The following is a 27,053-nucleotide window of genomic DNA, read 5'->3' as shown; positions in this document are numbered from 1 at the left end:
TTGTTATTATTTTACTGTGTCAACATGATTGCTGTGAAAACATTAATTGAAACAATAAAATAAGCCAAATTATCTTGCTCACGAACTTCTTTCAAGCATTTGGCATTTTTTTTCCGCAGGGACACAAGCAAGGGTCTAACATAATAAGAAAACATATCTTGTTACAACAAAACACGTATTAAGACTTTGACTTTAAGTATTTTCATTGCAAAAACACTTCTTTTTGCAATCACGCAGAAAGCCATTATAAAACCGGTACAGCAGTGAAAACAAAAACGTTGGCCTAAGATACCTGGACAACTTTATGTGAAACATGATTCATTTATTCGTGTTGAGCATTGACATACAATGGAATGCCAACAATATATAATATCAGCACGGGCTTGTTGAAGATTTTATAGCAGAGGCTGATATCCCTTTAGAAAAGTTAGCCAGACTACATCCATTTCTGAATTACTGGGCAAAATTGGCCAATGATGTTTTGCATCGATAAATGTAAGGATTTTTGCATTTAATTTGTGGACATTTTATTCACTAACCCAAAAAGCATACGTTCTGTGCTGGTAAAAAATGTAAATGTAAAAAATTATAACGGAAAAAACGGAATTTGGAAAAAAATCAAACTGAATTTGGGAAAAAATAAAAGTGATTTCATACGGCCCTATACTGTAGATGGTCTGCCGCCATCCCGGAGACATGACATATAACACAGCACGGTGTGACACTATCCTGCCACGCTGTCCACCATTTCTACATAGACTCCCCGCTGGGGGAGTGCGGTGAACTGTCGGGAGGACTTTCGATATTAGTGCAGACCTGCCAACATGTATGTAGTTGTCGTACTCAGCATACAATTTCACTCTTGAATAAGCTTGTATGCTTCACTGCTCTCCATTTTGTTGCATTTCGCTGGTTTCCGTTTCAAGTTCAGTCTGTCTAGTAGAGATAAATAAATAGATATAATCAGTTTCTCAATAGTTTTTCAAATCGGAGGACGAAAACATTTCTGTCCCCCCGTGGGGGCATGACAGGAAATAATTGAGAACCACTGGTCTCCGGGAACAACAGCTGAACAACGTTGTTATGTAGACTTTTTCACCACGTGCAGGCTGTGAAAATAGAAGTCAAGTTTCCTTCACTGGCGAGCTGAGTCTGCAGCACATATGGAGGCCTGTTGAAAGAAGCGTCTAGCCTGTGTGGACTTGTCTTAAATACGGAAAGATGATGCCCACAAGGCGACAATTTTAAGTGGAGCTCAATTCATTTTCAGAGATTTTGACATGTACTGTATATCCGCGCATGTTCACTTTTCACATGCATGGTAGCTTAAAAGCATGCAAAGCTTTTAAATTGATCTCACTTAAATTAGAATCTCATTTAAATCACATATTTTAAAGCGACTAAGGCCTGAAATACTGCACTGGCTGTAACTTGGATGACATTTTTATTTCACTCCAAATCATTACCACGAATTTTACACTTATTTTTGGAATGTATGGTCAATAATAGGGCTCTTTCCTCCTGCCTGGCAGTTCAAAACTCAGCATCCTTCTACCTATATATTCCTTATCTCTCCTCTGAACATGTCCAAACCATCTCAGTCTGGCCTCTCTGACTTTATGGATTTTTTCTCCATATGTTACACTTTTTTTACTTGTTTTCCCATTTTTGCTGTTTTTATTTTAATTATTTTTATTTTTAGATTACAACTTTTTTAATTTTGAATTTCCTAAAATTGCAACTTTGTTTTGCTTGTTTCTCATAATATTTCCACTGTTGAAAAAAATTATTTTTTGTCTGTGATATTTCAACTTTATGTTATTTTTTTTCTATTAATATTATGACTTATTGTCCTAATATTTTGGCCTTATTCTTGAAAAAATTACTGCTATGTTTTCCATTTTTAATTTGGTAATTTTTGCTTTCTTGTTTAATTTTACTTTTAGAATGGTTCGAGGCCCAATAAAAAAATAACTGTGGGCCATAAATGGCCCCCGGGCCGCACTTTGGACAGCTCTATCCTAGACAGCCTAAATCAATGTGACCCAAACACAAACAGTTTGTGGTTTGGTCCGCAACATATGAGAAAAGAGGCAAAAATGTTGATTGCTGTTTTCTAAAGTCATTGCTGATGTGGGTGAATATCTTGTTCTTCCTAAAACACAACAATAATCTGGATAGTCTGCTTTCATGGATGTCTAAGGAAAAGAAAAATATTCATATTTGAGAGGCTGAAATTAGAGGATATTTACATTTTTAAATCAAAAAACACCAAATACCAAAGTACCGTAAATAAGCAGCACCGATGTACAGTATAAGCCGCACATCTATAATATGACATATCATGGCATGCACGAGTCCGTGAGGACCAGGCAGCTCTTTATTTGACAGGAGCCAATCATGAGCTATGAAAAAACTCACGACGAGCTTGCCAACCAATTGGAAATTGCAAGAAATCATTACTCAATATAACTGTCTCACAGTGTCGTCTTACAAACACAGCAACTAACACTCAAAAGGCACCTAGGAAATATACATTACAAGTACCAATATGAGTTTAAAATAACAAACTAACATTTACCCACAATGCATTACTGCCAGAGGACCAGTTATTTGGAGGACAAGCAGCATAGAAAATGGTGGATGGTGCTGCCTCTGTCCACCAGAGGGAGGACCAGGAACCCAGAGCCCAGAGGGAGGCTGACGTCATTGCAGCGCCCCAATGAATGCACTGCTCAGAGGCAATGGATTATGGGAAAAATTTAAAACGAGTTGCTTTTTTAAAATTGATTTCTCATACTTCAAATCATATTGGTACATGTTTTTATATTTGTCAGGTACACCTTTTGAGTGTTAAGTTACTGTGTGATGAATGTAGTGTTGTTAGTAAAGTCTTCTTTGAAAGATGACACCGTGAGTCAGACTGTTATGTTATTGGGAACAGCAAGAAACAACAGAGCCAATCGATGAGCTTGTGGGCAGTCTAAAGGGCGACAAGCTTCAGCTTGAGTGGCTGTTTTCCACTAGGTCCTAGTGCTTGAGCTGTATCCATTTAATATCGCGTAACATTGCTTTTGGACAGTAAATCCTGCAGGAGTCCGAAATTGCCTTTTGAAAAAGTGCAGGGGACATGTTAAAGCCAAAGGCCACACAACGGCGACACAACGGCTGCACAGAGCTTGTTTATTTAAATGACTGTTGAAATATGACACTTGACAATGCTGTCACCCAGATGCTCCCCGGTGGGCTTTCTTAGCGTACAAACAGCACAACCCGCGCTCAATAATGCCCTTCATTTGTTTCCTTTTTGACTGCCGTGCTTTCTCGCTTCGCATTAAAGACAATCCTCTTGAGGCTATTTTAGTGGTGTTTTACAAAGTGATACTGTAATTTATTGTCACTGTTGGTGGGATATCACATTCTACCCAAACGTCCCCAAGCCTGAAGGCCTTAAGAAGCCACTCTTGTCAAGTATCACCCCAGCAGGGGCCCCAGCAGGACCCTTCATTGACAGACCACCTAGAATCTCCAAAACAGAGAGCAGCAATGAAGAAAAGGCCTCCCAAAGAAACGTATTTACCCATGCAGCTTTTAACACTTGAGCACACATGCACACAAACGTGAAATAAAACACACCAGCTAAGGAGGCGCACACTTATCAGACGGCTGTTCTAGTCAGGAATGCGCTCGCTCTGTTTAATAGGCAGTCTGTGGGGAAGGACAATCTTGTGGATGGGAGTTTGGCTCTTAATAAAACCACTGGTGCTCTTGTTGATAGAAAAATATCCCAATTAATGTTTAGATTCATAGGCAAAACAAGTCGGCGCTAAAATATTTAGCGCAAATTCAAAGACGATAGCAAGAAATACAAATATTTCTCACCAAGACCTGCACAAAACATCCAAAATAAAACCACGTGAGAGAGGTTTGTTAGTCTATATTTAATGTTCATGTTTCCAGTAACATTTTTGAGAGAGTGACCTGCGAGGAGTCACGGGCCGGCCGACAGACCAGCTCCGGTTGCCCCAGGTGACAGCTGCGCGCCCGGTGTGGTGCAGTGACTGGCAGCCACTTGGAGGGGAGGAGCAGTGCCAACTTGGCCATCTGAGGCCTGTTTATTTATAACGGAAATATATACCATAAAAACACTGATGTGTCCCTTAGACGTCTAGTCTGCTTCTTGCTGGCCGCCGCCAAATAAATAGCTGACACAGCTGAGCAGTGCCGCCTAAGCTAAACTGATGTGTATGATGGCATAATACCATCCAGCACTTTTTTGCATGTTGGAGTCAGTATCATCAAAAATCAGTAGCATTCCACAGACCCTGAAAGTATCAACTTATACTAGAAGAGATTTGACAAGCACTTCTAACAGTGCCTCCTCATGCGATGACCCTTCATTTGAGAAAAATGAAAACAGCGTTGCACATAAACATAATCCATTATTGTGTTTCTATTATTTAGTTACATGACTGCAGTGTTGTGAAGTATAAAAAATGTAAAGGTGTTTCTATGACACTATTATTATCATACTGTTTCTGTGACACTTAAAATAGCTGTCGATAAAAAGAACGGACGCGTATGTAAACATGCACGAGTATAACAGAAAAAACACAGGTGCTTCTGCTCCTAGACTGTGATGTAAGTCTAGTTTTGCTGTTATTCCTAAATTATGCATGAATTAGCTCCTAAGTGACTCACATTGAACCTATAAGGGACATAAAATGCAGTAATAAAACACGAGAATGCAAATAAAACAAAATAAAAGCCAAAACACTAGCAGCCATTCCATCTCAAAAATAAGACCACTACACTGCCTGGTTATTACTGTTGCTTTCACAGGCTCTATATGTATTGTAAAAGCGTTTTGTGATTTCTGACTGTCTGTGAATGTGACATGAGTCCTGACTGTGTGTGTGTGTGTGTGTGTGTGTGTGGTGTGTGGATGCGGGTGCCGTAGGAGGACGGCTACGTGCAGAGAGGACAGTTGAGTTTGCTGATGTTCTTTTGGCGTGGTTGCAGCAGACAGTAGCCCGGTGACTGTTAATCAACTACCTCCTCTTCATCCTTACAACGTCCGGGTAGAACATTGTAACCCGAGGACCACCTGTAGGCCTGCCACGATAACAAATTTGCTGGTCGACAATTGTGCTATAAATTATCGACGATAATCAATAATTTCGACCTTTTTATTAGACGGTATTATCATTAAGTTTGTCATTCGGTGTTCCACTGTGTCGTGCCACATTTGAGCCACTAGATGGTACTCAAGTACTCGCCAACCGCCAGGACGAATGCCCCACAGCACATCCACACTGGAACTGTGGCATTCGGCTTAGAAACTATCGCTTTTGTGCTTTCATTCATATTAGCGTTCGCTTGCTAACTGCTAGCTAGCCCCCGCCTCCATGTACTGTGACAAAGACGCTGAATAGCTGACAGGAGGCTCACGCTTTCCCTTAATTTGACCACACAACCAATGCGCTAAGGCACAAGCAGAGTGAACCCTCTTGTCATCCTGCCTGCGTGCTACAGCAAGACGAGGAAATGGAACAAGCATACGTACAAGTCGCACATGTCAATTTATCGAGGCGTCAAAATTATCGACCTCATTTTTTTCTGTCGTTCGAGTAATCATTTTATCGATTATCGTGACAGGCCTAACCACCTGGAATGATAGATTAACTTTAATACTTACATACAGTACTAGGCCCATACATTACGTCCTCTCAGGGTATTCAATACATCATTGATTTGTTAAATTAGACATGGTAGGACAAGTAAAACCATTGACTTAAGGGTGGACCAACCCTCTCTTGTGGACTACTAGAGAACTGCAGTGTTGTATTCTTTCAGTTGGGGGGAAAAAAACACTTTTTTATGTTTTTAAAGCAATATCAGCTCGTCCAGCATCGGTTTGGGAGAAGAGAGCTGTGGTTTGAGCTGCGGTTTTCCCCCAAACTCATGGTGTCAACAGCACAGATTCACCCTCCTCCCCTTTTTTCACACTCATTCCTGCCTCAGGACCAAATAATTGGACACCACCTGTTGCCTTGGCCTCACTCATGTTGTCCCACATAATGGCACGCCAGAAGTCATTCATGGCCCCCTAGTGTAACACACTCCGTTAGCTCATCTCTCCTGGGTTTGAGAAAACTGGCGAACTAAAGCCAAGCTCAAGCTTATGCAACCTTGATTGCAATTGAGGTTGTGTGTTTTTCCCCCATGTTTTGTATCTATTAATACACGAGAGTGGGAACAATTTGTATTGTGAGTGGAACAGTGAATTATTCAGGAAAATAAGGTTTAAGACATGAAACACACAGAGTTAATTAATTGGGGTTTGCGGAGGTACCATGGTGACACTTTTGGAACCCAAAGCAGCTCCAGCAGTTTTTTTGTTCTGTAAGCCAAGGTGCACTTTGAGCTTAGAAACTTCACAACAGAGCCTGCTGCTCAACCCAGAAGACTGCTTTGCAGGCCCCCGTCTGCACATCAAAGTCTGCCCCGCTTTTCACACAACTTTGGAAGCTGGGCAAAAAGTGATACAAAAAAGGAAAGTCAACAAAAGCGTGGAGAGGTGAGAATGAAAATATTCCTTCTCAGATGTTGACGTCACTGGTATAAATATGATTGCTATAGCAACAAAGACAGATGTGCACCTCTCCTCCACTGCACACCCCCAATGGAAAGTACCTAACCACTGTTGTTGCTAAGCTGTCTACAATGGGACAGCTGAACGTGGGAGTGAGGAAAGAGAAATGAGAGCCTGCCTGGCATCATTTGTCTAATCGCAAAAAGAAAAACCTCCATTTAATTTGCTTCAAGACACAAGACACGAGCTAGATACTGTCAGTTTTGTACTTCAAAAGAATACTGCTGGAAACTACCAAAGCCAAGCCGCACTGACGACATCGGTCTGAACAGGGCATGCTAACAAACAACAACGGAGAACAAGTGTCTCCATGTGATTGTTGGCCACAGCAAGGAGATTTTATTCAAGAAGAGACTGAGGGCAGCGGAAGACAGCAGCAAAGTGGAGACTGTGGCGTATAACACTGCAGTGCCAAGCACTAAGGCACAGCAACAGGGTAAGCTAACTTTGGCATGTCGATTTTTCTCTTGTTAAGCTGTGTATCTTCTAGAAATAGTACCTTGTAGTACCTGCTTTTGCCAATGGAGAGCATTTATAGGGAGCTGGGAAATGTATTAAAAACAAAATACGGTGGTACCATGGTTAACATGTTTTTCGGTTAACATCCAAAATTTTTGCCAAAATTTTGCCTCGGCTTACGTTCGCCCGCTTGGTTAGCGTGCAATAGCTGGCGCTAACCTGTTAACCTGTACAGAAAAAGTCTGCAACCAGCGAGTCTGTTGATGAATTTAAAGCAAGCAGAGGCTGGTTCGAAAACGCCAAGCCGGGGTTTTCAGATTTTCCCACTCTGGAAGTCGTTTTCAAAAAATACCGTTTCAGGGCACCCAGAACAGTACTGGGTGTTCTGTGGATGAGAGGCTGAAACGATAAAATACCATGGGATGGTATTTTATGGAATCTACTGTTACTCATCACAAACAATAGCTCATCCCGCAAACTAAAATGTTGAAACGGCGACCTGAAAAACCAGCAAAAGTTGGCGAAAAAACTCCTCTCTAAGCTAGCAGGGTTAGTTTAGTTTAGCAGAGCATGCTAGGGCAATTGTGTGTGCGACTCAGGCCGTATGAGAGTGTTGTACCGCTTGTTAATGTAAACGAGCCTTCTACGTCGTGCAAGTTCTGAGTGAAATAAGGACGAGAGCCACGTTTATTCATGCTCCTAGCTCAACTTACCCGTCAAAAGACATTCTCAACACACACAACACACTTCTGGTCTTCAAAATAAGAGCGCTGTTTGCCACATACTTTCTAATTGTGTAAGTAAAATAAGGGTGTCATAAAAAATATCTCACATTAATAACGTAATTGGAATTACGTCTTCCTTAACCACACAGTTTGTTGAGAATTTTGCGTGTACAGAGTCTGACATCCCATTAGAAAGTTATTTTTGAAATACTGGGCAAAATTAGCCAATGATTGCATCGATAAATGTAAGGATATTTCCATTAAATTAACAGACTTTTTATTCAATGAGCCACATCGTTGTATAAGCCGCAGGGTTCAAAGTTCAAGAAAAAAGTAGCGTCTTATACACCAGAATTAACAGTAGTACTTTTTTGAATGCATATTGTTTTGAGAAGCAAAACTCTTTACTTAAAAAGAAAACGCAATAATAAATAAATGAATTAAATAAGAAAACTGACCGGAACTCGGCTCACGGGACGAAGTGGAGGTAAATCACTGTTGATGCACCACACTGCTGATGGGGACGTCATACAACTTCATGTGAAAAAATCCGAACTATCCCTTTAATCTTGGGTTTGGTTCAAAGCAAAGCCCAGAGGAGCATTTGCCCATTAAGAACTGGTGAGTCAAATAATTCACAGAACCGAATGTGTTTAGACGGGAGAGGTGGAGTTCTAGAGGGCGATAAAAATACCTCAGAAGCTGCGGGTGTTATTTCACCCTTGCACCAGAGTTCCTGCATCCTTAGTATGCGCAGGACGGAATATACTTAGGTGGCTGTGTTCGATGAAAATGTGCAATAAAAAGTATATCTATACTCTAAAACAGTGGCTCTCAAGTAGTTTGGCCCCTCATCATCCACTCCTTAATGACAACCGTCGACCCAAATTGCAAACATTTTTCAACTCAAATTTCTCAAATATCTTCCAGCGCAAAAATAAGCTTACAATACGTTTTTATCCACAAACTCGTCTTGTTTGAACAAAGAGTGTCTCTAAAGGTTTTCTATTCTGCTCCCTCTGTTTGGCGTCTACTTGCTCACACGGCAGACAAATAGATAACAGCATCTCAATAAAGACTCCAGTTGAGTTCCACGTGAGGGCCTTTATTTTGAAGCACTGTTAAATTCAACAAACAGAAAGCACGTCAATTGTAATTTACATAAGATACACAACAGACACCCCGCTGCATAAATAATGTGCTTCAGAATAAACGCGCAAGATTAAGACCCACCACCCACCAAAAATGTTTGAGAAGCTCTAAATGTCGACATGACCAGCCAAGGCTGTAAGACCACGCATGCATTGAAAACAGGCTTCATGGCCGTACATAGGACACTAATGTATACTTGATTGTTAAGATGTTTGTTTGAGAAACAAACAGACACAGCAGGAGGGATTCAGTCCAGTGGGCTGTCTGCTCTGCTGTGGTGTACAACCCTTCCCCCACCTTCTAATTTGAGGTTGGCTTTGGACAAGAACCAATAAACACAGAAGAAAGTGGCGGCAGGCACAACCGACTGCTAATCGCCTCCTGACACACCCGCATTTGACCCAAGACGTCATTCACCTGAGGTGCAAAGAGAACCTCCAGTCTAAAAAAAGTCTTCCAATTTTCTGTGGAAATATGGAGGGTTGGTACCCGAAAAGTCAGAAGTCATGCATAAATACATGTTTTTGGTCAGCTATTGCGTTGAAGGAACTGCACAGTTCACGGCACACACTTGAGTCGGAGATGTTCAATTGGTGCTGCAGCGACTGCCTGTTCAATTTTTAATGACTAAAAATAGACTCGCATGATATGAATCAAACCCAGCCGCACGGCGGGGAGCAGAGATGTGACATTAAACTTGGGCCTAAAAGGGGACTTCCCAGCAGGTTGCCGCTTTTGTTTGGTGAAGGAAGTCATTTATTCCCCCCGAACCCAGGATCAAGGCAAATCTTAACCATTCACCAAAAAAAGCCAGTAAGCTTTACTGCTTTAACTATTTACCCTAAAGCAGAGAGACGTGAACATTCCTGAAACCAATTAATGGGTTTCGGCATGTGAGAGGGGTCAGGTGCCCACTTTGTCTGCCTTCTTTCTGATTGGCGCAAACCCTCTCCATTCACTTTAAAGCACTTACATTCAGATCCCCTCTGTCACCTCGTGACAAAGGATCAAGAGGCAGGAGACTTGCAAAAACCTGGTTTATCTTCCGACAGCTGTCTCAGGCAGAGGGATGTAGGGAATCCCAGTAACGCAAAGGTTGGACTGCTTAAGCAGCAAAGCACTTTTGTTTTGGCCAGTTTGAAAACAGCAACCGTGTGAAGAGGTTGCGTTTACCTGTGTTGCTTGCTTCAATGTTCATTTTAATCTTTGAAATGTAGACATTCTACATCTTTTTACACCTACAAATGCCCCTTCGGAGCCATTGTCGAATCCCACATTTGTTTGTCGTAACAGAAACAGCCCTTGTTAATGAGTTGATAACAAAAATCACTCTATTAAACTTTTAACAAGATCAGACAGCTGCTGTTTCACAGTTGAGCGCTCGCCTGAGGTGTTCCTTGCACGTCTAGTGCCTCCATGTTTAGAAATAAGTGTGCAAATCCAAGACAAGCAAACAGTGAGGGCAGACCTTGGACAAGCAGAGTGGAGGATGGAGATATGGCAATAAATGATGGTCAGGGAAAATGCTGTTGGTTGGGAGATAAACACTTTTGCCAAAGGTCAACAAGAGGCTCTGCGGGAGACGTCTTCTTCTGCAGCACTTGCTTCCATGGGTAGCTGCAGTATAGCAAGGCACCTGCAAGGAATTCGGTCAGTTGTCTTGGGTGATTGCATTGATTGCAGCACTGCTATTCTTTTATCGTTTATGAGTCGAGCGTCAAACAACCAACTTATGGATGTGTTTATTGACAGTATGGACCGAGTGACTTCATGCAGTTTATTAACTCGCCTGCTGAATCATCCTGTCTAGACTTTAGGCCTGCAGGGATTCTTCCCGCTTTTTATCAGGCGTACTGACAAGAAGCTTGTGTTGTGGTTTATAAACGTAAGATTTTAACCCAAACAGATGTGCAACGCGTGTCTGATATCAGATCAGCCAACGGGTTAATAGCATCAACACCCATACCATTCAAATCAAGAAACAGACTATGGTACACTTCGTTGTAATAACGTTTTAGGGCTTGGCCCACATTCACATCTAAATATTACATATTACATAAGTCAAATGGCTATGCTGGAAATATTGACACTAGCTTTGACCTCGTTGCTGTGTCAGTTGTAAACATCCTAAAGATCAAATCAGACCGTTTGAGTGGGAATTCCCCCTCAAAGGGTTGCGTCAACTTGGTCCATAAAAGGCAGACAAAATCCTTGAGCTGAATCAAACACTTCCCTCACTTAATTTTCCCTTCCTACAAACTACTGTTGTCTTGAATTGACATTGGTTTGTTTCTCAGGGAAGTTCTGCTTTTAAGTAATTGATCCTATGTCCAGCAACACGTGGTGGTGAAGACGCCCCAATAAAAACATCCCAATATTGTTTTATATGATTGCTTCTCTTCTAATGAGTGCTAACCCCTGCCTCCCGGCTGCTAATTGGAAGTCTGCAATTTATTGAAGCTGATCATTGGTGTTGTTGAGCTCGGAAGAAAGGGCTATTTAACGATTGTGCTCTGTAAAATGCTTCTGTTATATGTAGCCAGGAGCTGGACATAAAAGTCAGTTGTTAAAAAATAAAAGGTAACGTAACTGACCACAAGGTCTTTTTCATAAGATTACCACAAATCACTGAAGGTTTGTACATGTATTGTATAAAATGTAATGAATCAGTCACCCGATGTTTGTCATTAAGACACAAACACACATGGTTTGTATGTTGTTGTTTTACGAGTCACTTTTTCAGACGGATCAAGGGTAATTAAGGCCAGGTGGAGTCCAAACAACATCACAGTGTGTTTAAAAGAACTGCTTTGATTTCCCTTTTTCTGAGTAAGCAGTTTGAAGCCAACGCTGCAGGAGAGGTAGGGCTTTTTGGACAACTGAAACGGGTCTTGAGCCAAGCGAGCCCAGGGGCCAACACAGGACGATCCTTAAACAGAGGCTGGGAATATCAACCTCACAGCAGCTGACAGATAAATTTCACCTGTCCTCATAACTCACACACGAGCCTTAATTTGAAGGTGTGCTCACACCTCCAAAGACATCTGTTAACCAGGAGTTGATGCAATAATACAAGAAAGCAGCACGGCCAACCTGTCCTTTCATTGGAAGCAGATGTGAGGGGTCCGTTTCCTACTATAATAAGATGTAATTATAGGCAAGGGGACTCTGCGGGCCTGTGTGAAAACACACCACCGAGGTCTGGTGGTTAATCAGCAAAGAAGTCGAGAAAAGTTGGTGAAAATCACTTCGACCTTGGGCTAACAAACAAGCCAGAACAAGCTAGTTGGGACCTTCCAGCAGGAAATGAGCAGAAACGCTTTCACCAATGACTGTATGACACCACTTTGATGACAGTTTTGATCTCTGTTGCGCTTTTTCTTCGACTGCTCTTTTTTGTACTGACATAACAGAAGTGTACCAGTGATGCCAAAGAGAAAACATCTGATGAAGACCATAAAACTGGAAATGGAGCTTACGGAAAGTGGCACACCCGTCTCCTGCTCCTGGCTGGTCAGCACAATACGTCTAAATTGACAGAAATAATCATATTTCATGGCAGCAGGCATGGGTTTGATTCCCAGCAAGGGTTGCTTCCGGAGGGGGATCCGGTGCAAAAACTAAACCAAAACCATTAACGCGATTGACTCGCTGTGGCGACCCCTGACAGGGAAAAAAAAAAGACAGTTGAAAAGAGGCCTGATTCAAGCACTGTATGTGCAAAAGGTAGGGAAGCTGATGCTGATACTGATAGCTTTCTACTTATCAAGACTGATAACAATAAACAATAACATTTTATGTGTATTATTTAAATTTAGATTTAACTGTAGTATGTGCAAACCTGAAGGTAAGAACGACTCAAACAAAGTTGGATTTGACAAACTGCACCTGTAGATTGGCAATATCATGACATTGCTACTATTAACAAAACATTTAAAAAAAAATAGCGGCTACTACAAGTAGAAGAACAAACAGGGCTCCAGACTGCAACTAAATGGTTGCATTTTGTGACAAAAATAACATTGCGAGTACATTTTTCATCTATTCCCGCATGTGCGACCATATAGCTTAAAAAGGTATGCGTGAGAATGAAAAACAGTCTGTAATATGTGGAGTCACGTGACCACAGTTCGCCACAGGCTAAGCCTACCAATGCCAGCGTGCGCGATCGCTCACGTTTCAGTTCAGACATGATGTCTGTATATACTGTAATAACAAATGACCACACTTTCAGTGGAGATGTGCTTTGTAAATAAAGTCAAATGTAAATGTTGCCAGTCACGTAAAAAAAAACAAATAGCTCACCTCCCCAGAGTAGATTGTCAGAGTAGCTTTAATAGCGCTGGAAGCTGGATACACCTGCGCTCATAAACCTGGATACAGACGTTATAGTGCTTTATACTGTCCATTCATTTCCCGTGTGTTGGTATTAATCTAAAACAGGCATCAAATTACATTCAGTTTTGTGTCAAATAGCACAAAATTTGGTTCACTCAAGGGCAAAAAAAAACAGTCAGGTTGGTCGGCCCTGCCAACAAAGTGTCCCTTATTTATTGGCAAGTTGGCAACACCACCAGTTAATTTGTCAATTTAATTTTATTATTATTGAATGTTTTTTGTTGCTGACAAACCTCTGCTCGACACTTCAGGCCAGTAGTTGACAATAATGCGCAAATGAGCTAGTTTGCCAACATTAACTCCAAGAGTTACCTCCAGGAGCGGGCCGATGTGTGTAAGATTCAAGAGATTCAAGAGAGTTTTATTGTCATGTGCATGGTAAAACAGCAGGGGTGCCAATGGCCACTGTGATTGGTTTAAGTGTGAAAAGAGTGCGGCATTGGAGTTATAATGTATAACGGGGTCCCCAACCACTGGGCCGCTACCCGGTTCCGGTACATAGGCAGGGTTTAACTGGGCTGTGGGAAACTTTCAGGCGCAATGATAAAAAAAAAGCACTTAAAAAAATAACTACATCAAGTTTTATTCAAATGCTTCTCAATTTTGTGAATATAGGCCATTATTTTATTATTTTTTTAAATCTACAGTTAGAAGTTTTTGCATGTTCTTCTTTGATGCGAGCGGTGACTTGTCCCACTTTGTCCGGCGGTCCTTCAATGCACCGCTGTGCGTGCTCTAACTTTCTCCCACGCTGCACAGATAGACTACTATACTGTATTTTTCCCATTTTTCTTTCACTTCATATTTGATCCCAAATGCTGATACTATAGCACATTGCCTGTTACAAAACAACAAAAACAAACTCCGGGCTGCTGATGGTGAATGGTGGGTCTGTATTCATTTTGTGCTTTTAATTTGATGTTGTTCCTGTCTTAGTTTTACAAAATTCATAATAAATAAGATTATTATATCACTACAATGATGATAAATTGGGCTGGACTGCCAGCATAGGTGCTCTGTGCAGAAAAGGACAAAGCCGTCTGCACTTCCTCAGAAGGCTGGCGTCCTTCAGCATATGCAAGAAGCTGCTACAGATCTTCTACCAGACTGTGGTAGCTCGTGCACTCCTGTATGCAGTAGTGTGCTGGGGGAGCAGCCTCAAGAAGAAGGACTCCACACTCCTGGACAAACTGCTGAGGAAGGCAGGCTCTGTCATTGGCACTGAGCTGGACAGCCTGACATCTGTGGCAGAGCAAAGGACACTGAGGAGGCTCCTTTCCCTCATGGACAACCAGCATCATCCAATGCACAGCATCATCTCCCGACAGAAGAGCAGTTTCAGTGGCAGATGACTATCACTGCCCTGCTCCACCGAAAGACTAAGGTGATCATTCCTCCCCCACGCCATGCGGCTTTTCAACACAACAGAGGGGGTGTGATAAAAACATATACAGGACTAGACTTACAGTATCAATCTATCTGTCTATCTACCTATAATGTACGCAGTCCCTGGTCTGGGGAGTTTTTGGGAACACAAGCCAGCCCGTGCATCCAAAAATGTTGGGGCACCACTGATGCACAGGTATATGATGCCACCAAAAAGGCCTTCCAGAAGCTCGGGACAGAAACAGGGTCGTTAGAGAAAACAGTTGCTATTTATTGTTCAAGTATTTATCAGTAATACAGTGAAAATGAAAGAAAATGTAAATATTTATTTTATAAGTCAATTTCGGTGCACGCCCCAAAATTTTCTGCTTGAGCTCCAAAAATGTTTAGTTAGGACCACTGTGCTCCTAGTAAGAAAAACTTAGTCTGGAGCCCAGACAAACCATGGCTCCAAGGGATTTACTTGCCGACAAAAGCCAGCATCTTCAACAATTACGTCATAATTCTTCATATTTATTGTGCACGCCAAGCAAAAATGTTTGCTTGAGCTGGACTGCCATTTAAACTTGCTGCCTTGGATTATTTTAGGGGTGCATAAATGATATCACTAGCTCAAAAGTGTGATGAGTTGCAAGGATGCAAAAGTGTTGACAAGCCGTGAGAGACAAAGTAAAGAGGGTTGATCAAATGCTAATATCTACTTATCTGGACAGCCCTTAAAAAGACACTGAGTCCTATTCTTGCTCATTTATTGTAAGGCTGATGTCTGCCACAGTTTTTGACAGTAGACTTAAGCTCCCGCGTCCCACAGTGCCTCCACTAACCAACCCCCTTGTACCCAACACAAGGTCATGGCAGAGCCTCAGCAGGGTGCTCATGTTGGAGAATACAGGCCCCCTTAGAACTGGCAGAGGCCACTATTCTGTGCTCCTAGTCCACATAAATCAAACAGAGCCTTAGTGCAGAGAAAGAAGCATTTAATTGACCAACTTGGCTGGAGGAAGTGAGGTTTTGACTGTCTCAGACCTCTGATCAATAGGTAAATGACCTTTATATGACTAAAAACACAACTTGCGACGGGTGGATGCCACACTTAATCAAATATCACACATATAAGCATCTGCTGTTCCCACAACAATATCCTGTCTTGGGGGATGGTGCAGGCTCTGTTGGCCACTAGAGACTTTGTGTAAAAGTAAACCATCTCATGTGAATACGCAGGCTGACTCATATTTCCATGGAGGTTCAACGAGGAAACTGCAGCAGCCACCACTGCTTTGCACCAAGAAAGTTGAGAAAAAACGTGTCACCAAGTGTTTATGTAGTATAAATAGCTGTTAACACTGTCCCACCTTCAGAGCTGACTACCCTTATTCACCACTATGCAAACATTTTCCTGCTCCTTATGCATGTCCATTATGGTAGTGTGAAATGTAGCAACACCCAAAGTGCAGAGTCATTCATTTTTACACAAAGACTTGCGACAGCATTAAAACTATATATGTGGCTACTGCAACAAGCGCTGACATCATCACAGTAGTCGCAGAGCTGACGGCAGTTTACTACATGCAGAAGTGAAAGAGTCAGACAAAAGCCATTACCTCACACTAAACACACTGACTCATGAACACCCAAACTTTTACCCTGCTGTCACATTTTGACCAACTATGGGCTTTTTTTTTGTCATATCAATAAACGTCCTGCCACTCAGGGGAAACGTGCTTCTGCAAGAGGTCAGGAGAACATGACTCATAGAGCAATACATTTTATTTATTATACCTATCGATCCCTTAGGGGGATTGAGGTAACAAGCAATTGGGGTGTTCGGTGCCTTGATCCATGGCATTGCTCAGGAGCTTCTCTTCAGCAACTAGGCCAAATATAATCATAAAAAATGAATAAATGTAGTCCTTTTTGAAATAATTATCCAAAAACGAAGATTCAATATGTACAAAGTTGAAGTACTATACTGCCAGAAACTGCAAAAAAACTATTTACAGTTTTGTACAATTGTACATGCAAAATTTTTGGTAAAGGGACAGTTTGACTTTTGGCAATTGTGATTGAGAAATGTAATGTCACAGTTCCGTGTGATTAGTTTTGCTCACCTAAGCATAAAAAGCACTTGATATATGCGGTTTTAAAAATTGATAATCTGATAGAGCTGTCGCGATAAACTCGGCTCACGAGACGAGATGATACACGTGATGCTGGGTTCACAGGAACGAGACGCAATATTTGAACAATACTTTTAAGAAAACTACAGTGACAAAAGATAGAACTGGAAAAACAGACCTTTTTTTTATTTAACTGAGTTACAAAACAATGAAGGCACATTTTGAAAAAGTTTAGAACTTTGCGCGCATGACTTAAGCATGATGCTTTCAATTGTTGAACTTTTTTCCACCAATTTAAACAGAAACAAAAAATGACAAAAGTTCAAATAATGATGGTTTTCTTTTCTCTTCTTCTCTATCCCCTCCTGCTCTGGTCCGGCCGCTCCAAATTTGCATAACAACAAAACATCAAAGTCAAATATATTCTGTATAACACACTTTTTCCCTGGCAGAGCAAATCTGTTGAGCACGTAAGGGCAACAATAGATCAACAATCAACATCAACAATATTATCTGCTCTAATGGCTGGACAGGACAAAAAAATAATAAGAATAATAAGAAGAAGAATAATGATGACAGTTGTAGCTGCTACCACTAATCATTTATGTTGATGCATAGTTATGTAAAGACACATGGAAAATAGATCAGGGGTCCCCAGACACCGGATCCGCCCACGGACCGATACTGGGCCGTGGGAAACTTTCAGTTGCAATGATTTAAAAAAAGAAAAAAACATTACATTTTTGTTTTAGATACATTTTTTGATTGATTGATTGATTTGAACATTGGAACATTCTTTTTTTTTCTCACATTCTTTCACATTGGTATACCTCTCATATCACAATTCCAAATGTCCAAAAGGAACAGGAAGAAGCAGATCTTAGTCACTCCAACCCCCTCTTCATTTCACATCCAATAGCTAATACATGTCACAATGACATGCATTTGACATCAATTGCTGATATGTTTGTTCATTTCCCATTCAACATGGTCCCATTTGCTAGTTGTGAATAACATGAGAATATGGTAAAGCAGTATAACAATGTGTTACAATGAAAGTGAGGTTTGTAAATCTGCCTGGACAAACCGCTGCGAATGTCACAAAGTGCAGGTGTCATATGGCTTAGCATAATATCTCTCTGTGGTTCGTGATTCTTCTTCCTTCTGTTTTCTAAACATCAACTCCTTGTAGTGTCTTTTGAATTGAGTCATTTTAGTGCAGTTCTTCAGTCAACCTGTTCCATACTTTGATTCCACAATACAGATACGCTGACGGTTTTTAGCAGTGTGCGGGCGTATAAGTGTGTTAAGTCAAATTTTGTTTCCTGAGATCATATTTCCTCTCTCTTGATGAAAAGAAATTACGTTTCTGGGTAGCTTGTTATTTTTTGCTTTATGCATAATTTTAGCTGTTTGTAAATAACTCCATTCAATTTATGTAAGTGGTTATATCAGTTCGGTTAATTGGCGACTCTAAATTGTCCATAGGTGTGAATGTGAATGTGAATGACTGTTTGTCTACATGTCATATTTATCTTGATGAAACCCGTAGAAAAATATTTTGTCTAAAAATCCAAAAGAAGAATCTAGACGATGATGAATTTTAATTTTAGCAGTAGCTCCTTCCCTGTGACACAGACAAACCGTGGAACATACGGTATGCTTGATGGGTGATGGTCTGTACCAAACCACAGACATTTATTTAATTGTCAGCTTTACAAATTGTGTGACCTTCATCTTCAGACTTGCAAGCTCCCAATCTTCTCAATACATGACGGAGACCCTTTGCAAAGTCTTTGGATTTATTTCGAATAAGTAAAAATGAGCAGAGATAAAAATCTGAAATCCCCCCTCTTAGCTTCTCTCTGATAAGAATCTGGGAGAGCTTGAGGAGTTAGAACATGATCAGAATGTGGCCATAATTTCCAGAAGCTTACAAACAGCTACGATTTTAATCTTGTTAAACGCTTCGCCACGAACAGGATCCACATTCCAGTCTTATCCACGGCTTCAAACGTGAAAATGCTGTAGCTTTATGCTCTGTATTGCCATCACTTCCTCTACTGCGTTTCCTGAAAAAGATTACATTAACTGGAGCAATACACTGACCTGACATGTTTCATTTGTAAAGACGCTTTCTTGCTTCTTCCAGAAAATGTTCTTTTCTGTCCCTTCAGACCCTTCCAGACTAGAGAAAAAAACAGGACTATACTGTGCATATAAATTTACCGCATGAAAAAACATTGCGCCTATTTGAAATGACACACGGAGTACCTTGGACATTGTTCAGTATCACCTCTCTACCAGTCTCAATTGATTTCAAAATTTCAGAGATTGTTACGCACTGTCAGAGCAGCAATCGTGTTGATCAGGATTGATATCCAATCCAAAATAATTGGCATAACTTGGGTTAAAAGTCATCTTTCCTGTACCAGTAGCAATTTTTGTCATTTTGTTGTTCATCTGTTGTACCTACACTGGCAATGTGAAGATAAATAAGTGGTTCAACCCCTTTGTTTGACATTTTAGTAGTTTAACCTGACATGTTTAAAAGTACCAAACTCGTGAAGGAAACTTTCTAACCAATGTGCTAGAGAAAATGTAAGAAGCAGAGCTTGCACAAATAGGCTGCAGGGGAATTCATCATCCATAATTCAAGTAGGTTAATTTAATAATGCTGCTTTAAGCCCGCACAAAATTGATTCCGGTTGGGAAAAAAACCATCATATAGCAAGCATATTTGACTCAGCATATACTGTACTCAGCGGGACATTCAAACGACATACAGGAAAAGCCTGAATAAACTTTGCTTCAGGGGAAGCGGGATGCTCTTGGCAAGAAGATAACACCAGGTTTCATTTCCCCCGCAGGAAGGTGACTCAGCAGAGGTCAAAGGTTTCGCAGCATCACAGGCCGATGCACCTGAACAATAGATAACCATGAACATTTCCCCCTGAGTGGCCTTGATTGTTACTGAAGCTGATAGTGCTCATATGTGTCAATAATACTTCCAGCTGTGAATTTAAAGGCCAATTGTGAATTTAGTGCGTGGAAGTCAATCATTTTTTTCGTTGTGTATACCTGTTACTTTGCAAAACAATATAGGCGTGATATGTTTTTGTAGTAATAAATAAAAGCAGAGGAGGCAAGTGAAGCCTGGTTTATGCGTCTACATAGCAACTCCCTTCCGATGGGGTTGAGCATGTGCTGTGCAGCTCTCCGCCGAAACGTTAGGGGCAGTGTTTTCCAGCCAATCACCTCAGTGAGCTACCGTGATGTAGTCGCCCATTTAGCTTTTAATATTCCTTTGTCAGGCCGCACGGTGGTGGAGTGGTTAGCATGTCGGCCACACAGTCAGGAGATCAGGAAGAATCTCCGCTTGGGCATCTCTGTGTGGCGTTTGCATGTTCTCCCCATGTGTGGGTTTGTTCCAAAAACATGCATGTTGGTTAACTGGTGACTCCAAATTGTCCACAGGTATGAATGTGAGTGTGAATGACTGTTTGTCCAGTCCAAGGTTTAGCCCGCCTCTCGCCCAAAGTCAGCTGGAATAGGCTCCAGCATACCCCCAAGACCCTAATGAGGATAAGCGGCATGGATGGACATGCAAACTCCACACAGATATGCCCCAAGGGAGAATCAAACCCAGGTCTTCCCGATCTACAGACTGTGACTGTGTGGCCAACATGCTAACCACTAGACCACCGTGGGGCCCTCTACTTATTAACATAGTTTATAAATTTGCAGAAGTTTGCAGAAGTTGGGGTATTGTGTTTGTGTGTGTTTGTGTGTGTTTGTGTGTGTGCGTGCTGTTGTGTCTGGTGGGATGGGAGCTCAAACTAGTGCAGGTCCTCCTGGGAAACTCTGCAGCCCGGACGATGTGCAATGCAAAGACCCGCCGTAAGAACCTAAGACCAGAAAAACCTCTCGATTAACTTCTGTTATGTGCAAGGACTACATTTATGCTATTAACATAAACACACATACAGCCGCTTTAGGGAAGCAGGCAAGGATCCTAAGGTCTTATTGTCTCACTGCTGCAGATTAATTGCAAGGGAACTGAAAGGGGAGGCAAGCGTTTACGTGTGTTTCATTTTCTTTGAGTCATTATACCCTGAAGCTTGCACAAATCCACTTACCGAAATCCCTCTGTGGATTTTAATTCATGAGCAGAAGCCCCAGATAAAATTCTTAAAACAAGTAATAGATTCACAGGTAGAGACTTGTTGTACAGTAAGACACCGTGGTGCTGTTTACCCAAGTTATAAAACCTGAGAGACACAAAGAGTCGTGGCATTCTTTTAGAAAACTCTACTTCAGTGAAAAGGACAGAGCGGTGGTACAGTCAGGGTGGGACCATATAAGACAAAGCAGCAGCTCTGCCAAAAGTGGCTTCACATCACAGTGCCATTAGGAAAGACAATGGTTGACTACAGAGCAGCTTCAAGGGGAGCATGACACTCAACTTAGCATTTCAATGACTCTCCATCAAGCGCACGCCTGGAACAGGCCTGGTGGTCTCTTTGTGGAAAGGCAAAAGTCATGAAGTATGATGGCAAACTCATTCCTGTCGAGTCAGAGCAAATTCCAACGGACAAGGCAGGATTTTACAACCTACACAAATAAGTCATGTTGTGATTTGCTACACGCAAATACTTTCTGACCATTAGCTCGTTTTTATTGCTCTTTATTGCTTGTTGGTGTCCTCGAGTCATCTGCGACCTGACTATGAACTCTGTTGGGTTTACTGCACCTGCAGCTTCATAACACAGGAATGAAGAGTGATATATACTTTCAGTGCACGGAGAAAACAGGCACGTGTTTAAGCCTTTGACTGCTGGAAAATGTCGTGTAAGCACGCTATTTTTCCAATACTGTATGTACAGTAAATATATTGTAATCAGATGAATTATGTGCTTGGTTGGATACAGCATTGCTACAACTATGACAGATGATAGTGTGTCCCCACAATCATCCAAACAACATAAAGCATGCATTGATATACCCTTTGGCCCGAGCATACCTAAACTTGATGTTGTTCTGAAGAACGGGTGATCAGCCGCACATGCACCAACCAATTGACCTTTGTTATATAAAAGTACTGAGGTCAGCTATCTTTTGAAATGAACAACTTTGCGAGGTGAGTAAAACTAGCAACACCTATCAGCATTCATTTGCTGCCACACATCCTGTTCTGTCACGGGAAGCTGGAGCCTATCCCAGGTGAGAGGTGGGGGTACACCCTGGACCAGTGAATCACTAGACCCATGTAGGCGAAGAACCATTCATGATCACCTTCACACCCATGGTGACTAAGTGGAAACCGAACCACTACGCCATCAGTGTGCAACAAAAGACAGCTCCTAGCGATACATTTGTAACCCCCGAAAGATTTTAAAAAATCCAAGTCTTCCACGTGAGCCTTACATCCCCTGTATATTTACAGAACAGCGTCATTCCTCCAGCATGAGCACCACATAGGAAAAAAACCTGACTGTGTTCTAAAGGTGTGAATGGAAAGAGCAGGGCTCCAGTTACAATGAGGAGTACTCGAGAGTATGTGCACGCATGTCGGCACATGCACGGCGTTGCGGCAGCGCTAGCTGAGGTGCAGCTGTGTTTGGAGTCTGCGGCTTAGACCTGCATGGATGCAGCGCCGTGCACAAAAGTGAGGCGTGACAATCAGATGGAGACTACCAACATTTGTTTGTCAGCGGCAAACAGGGACTTAGTAAATGAACTGATTTCCGTAAAACGTTATGGAGGGTTGTGGCATGGGCCCAAGAACAAACCATTGTACATCCAGACTATTTTATTTCAACATTGCAAAAAATCAGGTCCACAGAAGACATCGGCCAGGTGTTGTTCTCAAATGTAAATTACTGCCACCTACAGGACAAGAGTGTAGCCACGTGCTATACATCAAACTTCAGCATACTTCACTGCTTCATTTCTCTTTTATACTGTGTTAAATTATCTGCTAAAGCTCGGGGAAAAGAATCTACCACTATAAGGCCTTGGCAGAGGTCTACGCTCTGTTGAGTGCCAATCTAGTTTTAGCTATGAATGAACCCTGAGGAACCACTGATGAATCACCAAACCATCTCACACTTCCACAGAGAGACAACAACCATCCATATGTGCCAGCGTGCTTGAGGAGCGGCGAGCCGCTTCAGTGCAGCCTCATGCCACCCGCCAAGATGGCCTCTCTCCTGCAGCTATAACTCAACAATGCAATGTTTACTGAACCCAGTCTTCAAGCAATTATGTGGAAGGGTCTAGTGGGGGGCGCCCTTCTGTTCAAACGATGGAGTTGGCGTTTGCACTGCTGTGCTCGCAATCCTCATCGACTGTGAATAGGAATTAAACACCAGGTAGTCTGAATCAACAAAGAGCCACACAGAAGAGAGAGCACCCACTAGTCTGCCTCGTCAAAGCGTCACATATTACAGAGCAAATAAATCAAGAGATTAAGCTGTCACATTGAAATACTTTTCTGCGCGTGACGCGGTTAGGTTACACACAGTGGAGAACAAAATTATTTACATCAATGACACATGCAAGATATACCGTCAAAGGAATTCAGGCCACCCCACCCCCAACTCTAGTCCACCATGAAGTCAGGGGACACTTGTGTCACTCTATCCTGGGAGACAACGCAGAGCCAAAAGTGTCGGCTGCCATGTTCTTAGAGATGATACAGGCATGCAAAAAAAGACCCAACAGAACAGAGTCAAACTAGTGCTGGCTGCTAGCGGGACACTGATACTCATTTGTGATGCAAACCCTACACATCCAGAGTTTGCTGACTTGGATTTTTTTCTGTCTTGATGTGCATGACCCCAACATTCCAGCATGGTGGGAGAGGGGCTTGTGGCAACAGCAGCGCTGATGCTTAATTGAATCATGGGACAGTGAAGCTTGCTGCCGTAGTTCAAAGACATCATAGAGGAAACAGATGCTTGTGGTTCCACATAATTTAATTACGTTTCGGTATGTTTGGGCCTGGTGCTCAATCAAGACTGGGGTTCAACAGCGGAGGCCTTTTCTTGATGCCTTCCCGTGTCAATTCTGCTGAAGATTGTCTACAGCACGTCACCACTTGATGGTCAAAATACGTTCAGCCCAACAATACATCTTCTAAATCCTGCAGGCGGAAGACGTATGCCTGCTGGATGCCACAGCTACATCCTCATCGTTCATAACGCCTCGGATCAAATCAGCACGGGGGAGGCCGATATCTCAGCAGTGACAGCTACAAGACACCAAACAGAATATCTACTGGGTGTTGGTGGGTGTGTCCCTCCCTGCAACCAAGCCTCTTGTACAGGAAAAACAGCTCAGAGATACCACATAACAAGAAATACTCATTGTATGAAGCTTATGAGTAACAGTAAGATACTGATTTTATCCAGTTCTCTTTAACCCTGTGTTGGATGAAACAAGCGTACTATTGAACACATGTAATGACATTATGAAGTGAAGAAAAGTGACCATGCAGCCGGAATGAAAGCCAAATGTGCAATCACAACACAGTACAACGCAAATACAAGTGCATACTGGGTTTGTTTAGATCCTTTTCAACAAGTTTTACACTGGAGATTTTGGTGCACCCATGAGTGCTTGACGGCTGAGCCAGAAACATGAAGGCCATGCAGGTTTGACTATGAATAGCTTGTTTCTGTGGACAAACTTAGAGCAGGACCTTCTAGTTTGTCATCTTTACATGCTGCACTGGAATCTGTAATGCAGCCGTGCATGTGAGTAACACCAACACCAGCCACTGAACATACATGCCAACAACAGCTTTTGCCTTTAATAGGATATAACGCTCTTATTTGTGGCTTTCACCTTTCACGAGGTGAGGCTTTTACTAGTGACTTTTAGTGGGGGTAAGTTTAAAGGGAAGGAATCATACAAAATCTTACTTACACTAACCAGCTGACATGAGAGGAGCAAAGAGAGGAGAAGTCCACAGATCCGAGAGCCCATTTTCCTCCAACCCAGCACACGCTGCAACCGCTGGGGAAAGGGAAAACAACGAAGTCCTTCTTTCCTCCTGCCCACCGGACTGGACCAACTCCTGCACCCTGTTCACACGTTACGTCCCGGGAACAAATCACACGTCTCTCCTGCGCCCCGGGGCCCGTCGGGACTTCATCAACAGGTGGGGAGAAAATAAGAGAGGAAGAGGAGATCCGCTCCGGTTTTGGCTTTGTGCGTTTGGCGATCTGCTCCCAAACGTGCGCGCTGGTCCGTGCGCTCCAACACTCTGAAGTGGCTGAGGGTTGAATGCCTGCACTCTTTGCAAGTCACAGGGAAGTCCTGTGTGGGACGGAAGAGCGCTTCTGCAAAAGTAAAAGGCGGAATGGAATTCAGGGAGCCAGTGGGCTAATCTCAGTGCGGGCAGACGCCATCGAGCAGACGCTAACCGGCGCGCTGCGCAAAGGCGCACCCAAAGAAAAAAAGATACTCTCAAGAAAGAAAATCAACATGCAGCTTTAGTGTTTGACAATAATCAAGTTGGTACTTGTTTTATTTCTCTGAGGTTTGGTGTAACATATACCTTTTGTTTACATAACGCTTTCAAACATTGCCTTTAATGTGTGTGCATAGTTGCTTATTGTTGCACAGTTTGTAAATGTTAAGATCTTCAGTAGTAGTTTATAAATACGTGTTATTGCACTTGATCTGCTATATGCAGTTAACAGCGCTGCAAACCTACGTTACAGTTCTGTTCATTGCAATGTAGATAGTACCCTCTAGTGGAGAAAGAAAACATTGGAACGACTCCTGCTTGTGGAAATCTTCCAATGTGAGATTAAAAATAATTGCCCACAGCTAACTGTGCCATCATATGGTCCGTTCTAAGCCAATATAGAGGGCCGTATGAATCCACTCTTTCTGTCTGTAGCAACTGGAGCAGCAAGAGATTTGTCACAACAGCTGCTTTCCAATTAAAGGCTGAAGCCTGGATAGAAATAGAAAAGAGCTGCACTTATGTGCTCATCAAAACTTGTCTCTAATACACCTATCAATAACGCAGCGCAGGACTGGGTGTCGCATCTTTAAAACATTAAGTAAACATCTTTGAGTCAGTAGCCTCCCACCTTTTACCAAAAGTAATGGAAAGGTTGTCTGAACCATGTTGGGGAAAAAACTTGCGCAAACCAAACCATTATTATAGGTTCCAAAACCAAAGTACACTTAAACAGACTGTTTGGGATACTCCTGCTGAACACTCTGTGACTCACATTTCATTTTCACTCTGTGCTCACAACATTATTCACCCACACGTTCCAATAAACAAAACTACTTTCTGCTCTTACAAATATGCCAATGCTAGGCTTGACTGACATTCTAAGAGAGATATTACCATATTGACCCTAATACAACCCCTCTTAAGGCCCGTTTTTGGAGAAAAATACTGTATATATTTTAATCATGTCTTCAATATCAATGAAATCAAAACGGGCAGATTACAACTACATATATTATATTTCTCAGCTGCTTAACAGATGTTTTGATGACAGCGTCATTGCACACCTGTAACCCGCCCTATTTCAATCTGTCCGCACCGGGGCGCGAACACTCAGCCTTCGCAATGGGAGGCGAGAGCGCTGACCACACGGCCAAAAGTCCGGACTGCTGACCGAGTGTACAGCGCTGTTCTTAAGGCAGAGGGAATGAGGCTTACCAAGGTACACTTGCACAAACTCACAGGCTGGCATCCGTTACACACCATTATGAGAGTTGCTTTTACAAAATGAACATGGCTGAGAGCTACTCATTTTTGTGGCATTTATTTTTATGGCTTATTTGAACCCAAACAAACTGAATACGCTTGTTTTACCAGACACATTAACAACACACTAGTAACCACAACATAAATTAAGGACAAGATGGGGCAGTTGTTGTGACTCAAATATTACAAACCAAAATGTCGTCTATTGGGAATATGTTGGTTATAATACAGTATATAAAGCTTTTTTTTTTTTTTAGTATAAGACAATAGTCCTGATCTACTAAAGGTTTGAGTGTATAACTTGTAGACAAGTGACACAGTTTGTGTAGACAAACGTGATAGCGCGTACAATGCAAGCTGATCTAGTCGTCCCTCGCAACTTTGAGATTTAAATTTCGCGGCTTCACTCTATCACG

At 42.1% G+C, this 27,053-nt stretch overlaps 1 protein-coding gene across 11 annotated transcripts in view; it reads right to left on the bottom strand.

The window, feature by feature from the left end:
• hspg2 (heparan sulfate proteoglycan 2) overlaps nt 1-25,219 on the bottom strand; it is a 105,258-nt gene extending 80,039 nt beyond the window's left edge. For 7 of the 11 annotated variants that reach the window (XM_054778219.1, XM_054778248.1, XM_054778254.1 and 4 more), the window contains exon 1: nt 24,825-25,219. In XM_054778219.1, coding sequence (XP_054634194.1) covers nt 24,825-24,884 — 60 coding nt within the window. In that variant the 5' untranslated portion in view covers nt 24,885-25,219. The remainder of the gene's footprint in view (nt 1-24,824) is intronic. The other 4 variants (XM_054778290.1, XM_054778300.1, XM_054778262.1 and 1 more) reach the window with 2 other exon arrangements.
• Between the last annotated feature and the right edge of the window lie 1,834 nt (nt 25,220-27,053).

The sequence above is a fragment of the Dunckerocampus dactyliophorus genome, chromosome 1, assembly GCF_027744805.1.
Source record: "Dunckerocampus dactyliophorus isolate RoL2022-P2 chromosome 1, RoL_Ddac_1.1, whole genome shotgun sequence".
NCBI classification, from domain to species: domain Eukaryota; kingdom Metazoa; phylum Chordata; class Actinopteri; order Syngnathiformes; family Syngnathidae; genus Dunckerocampus; species Dunckerocampus dactyliophorus.
This window is presented reverse-complemented; position numbering and strand designations above follow the sequence as displayed.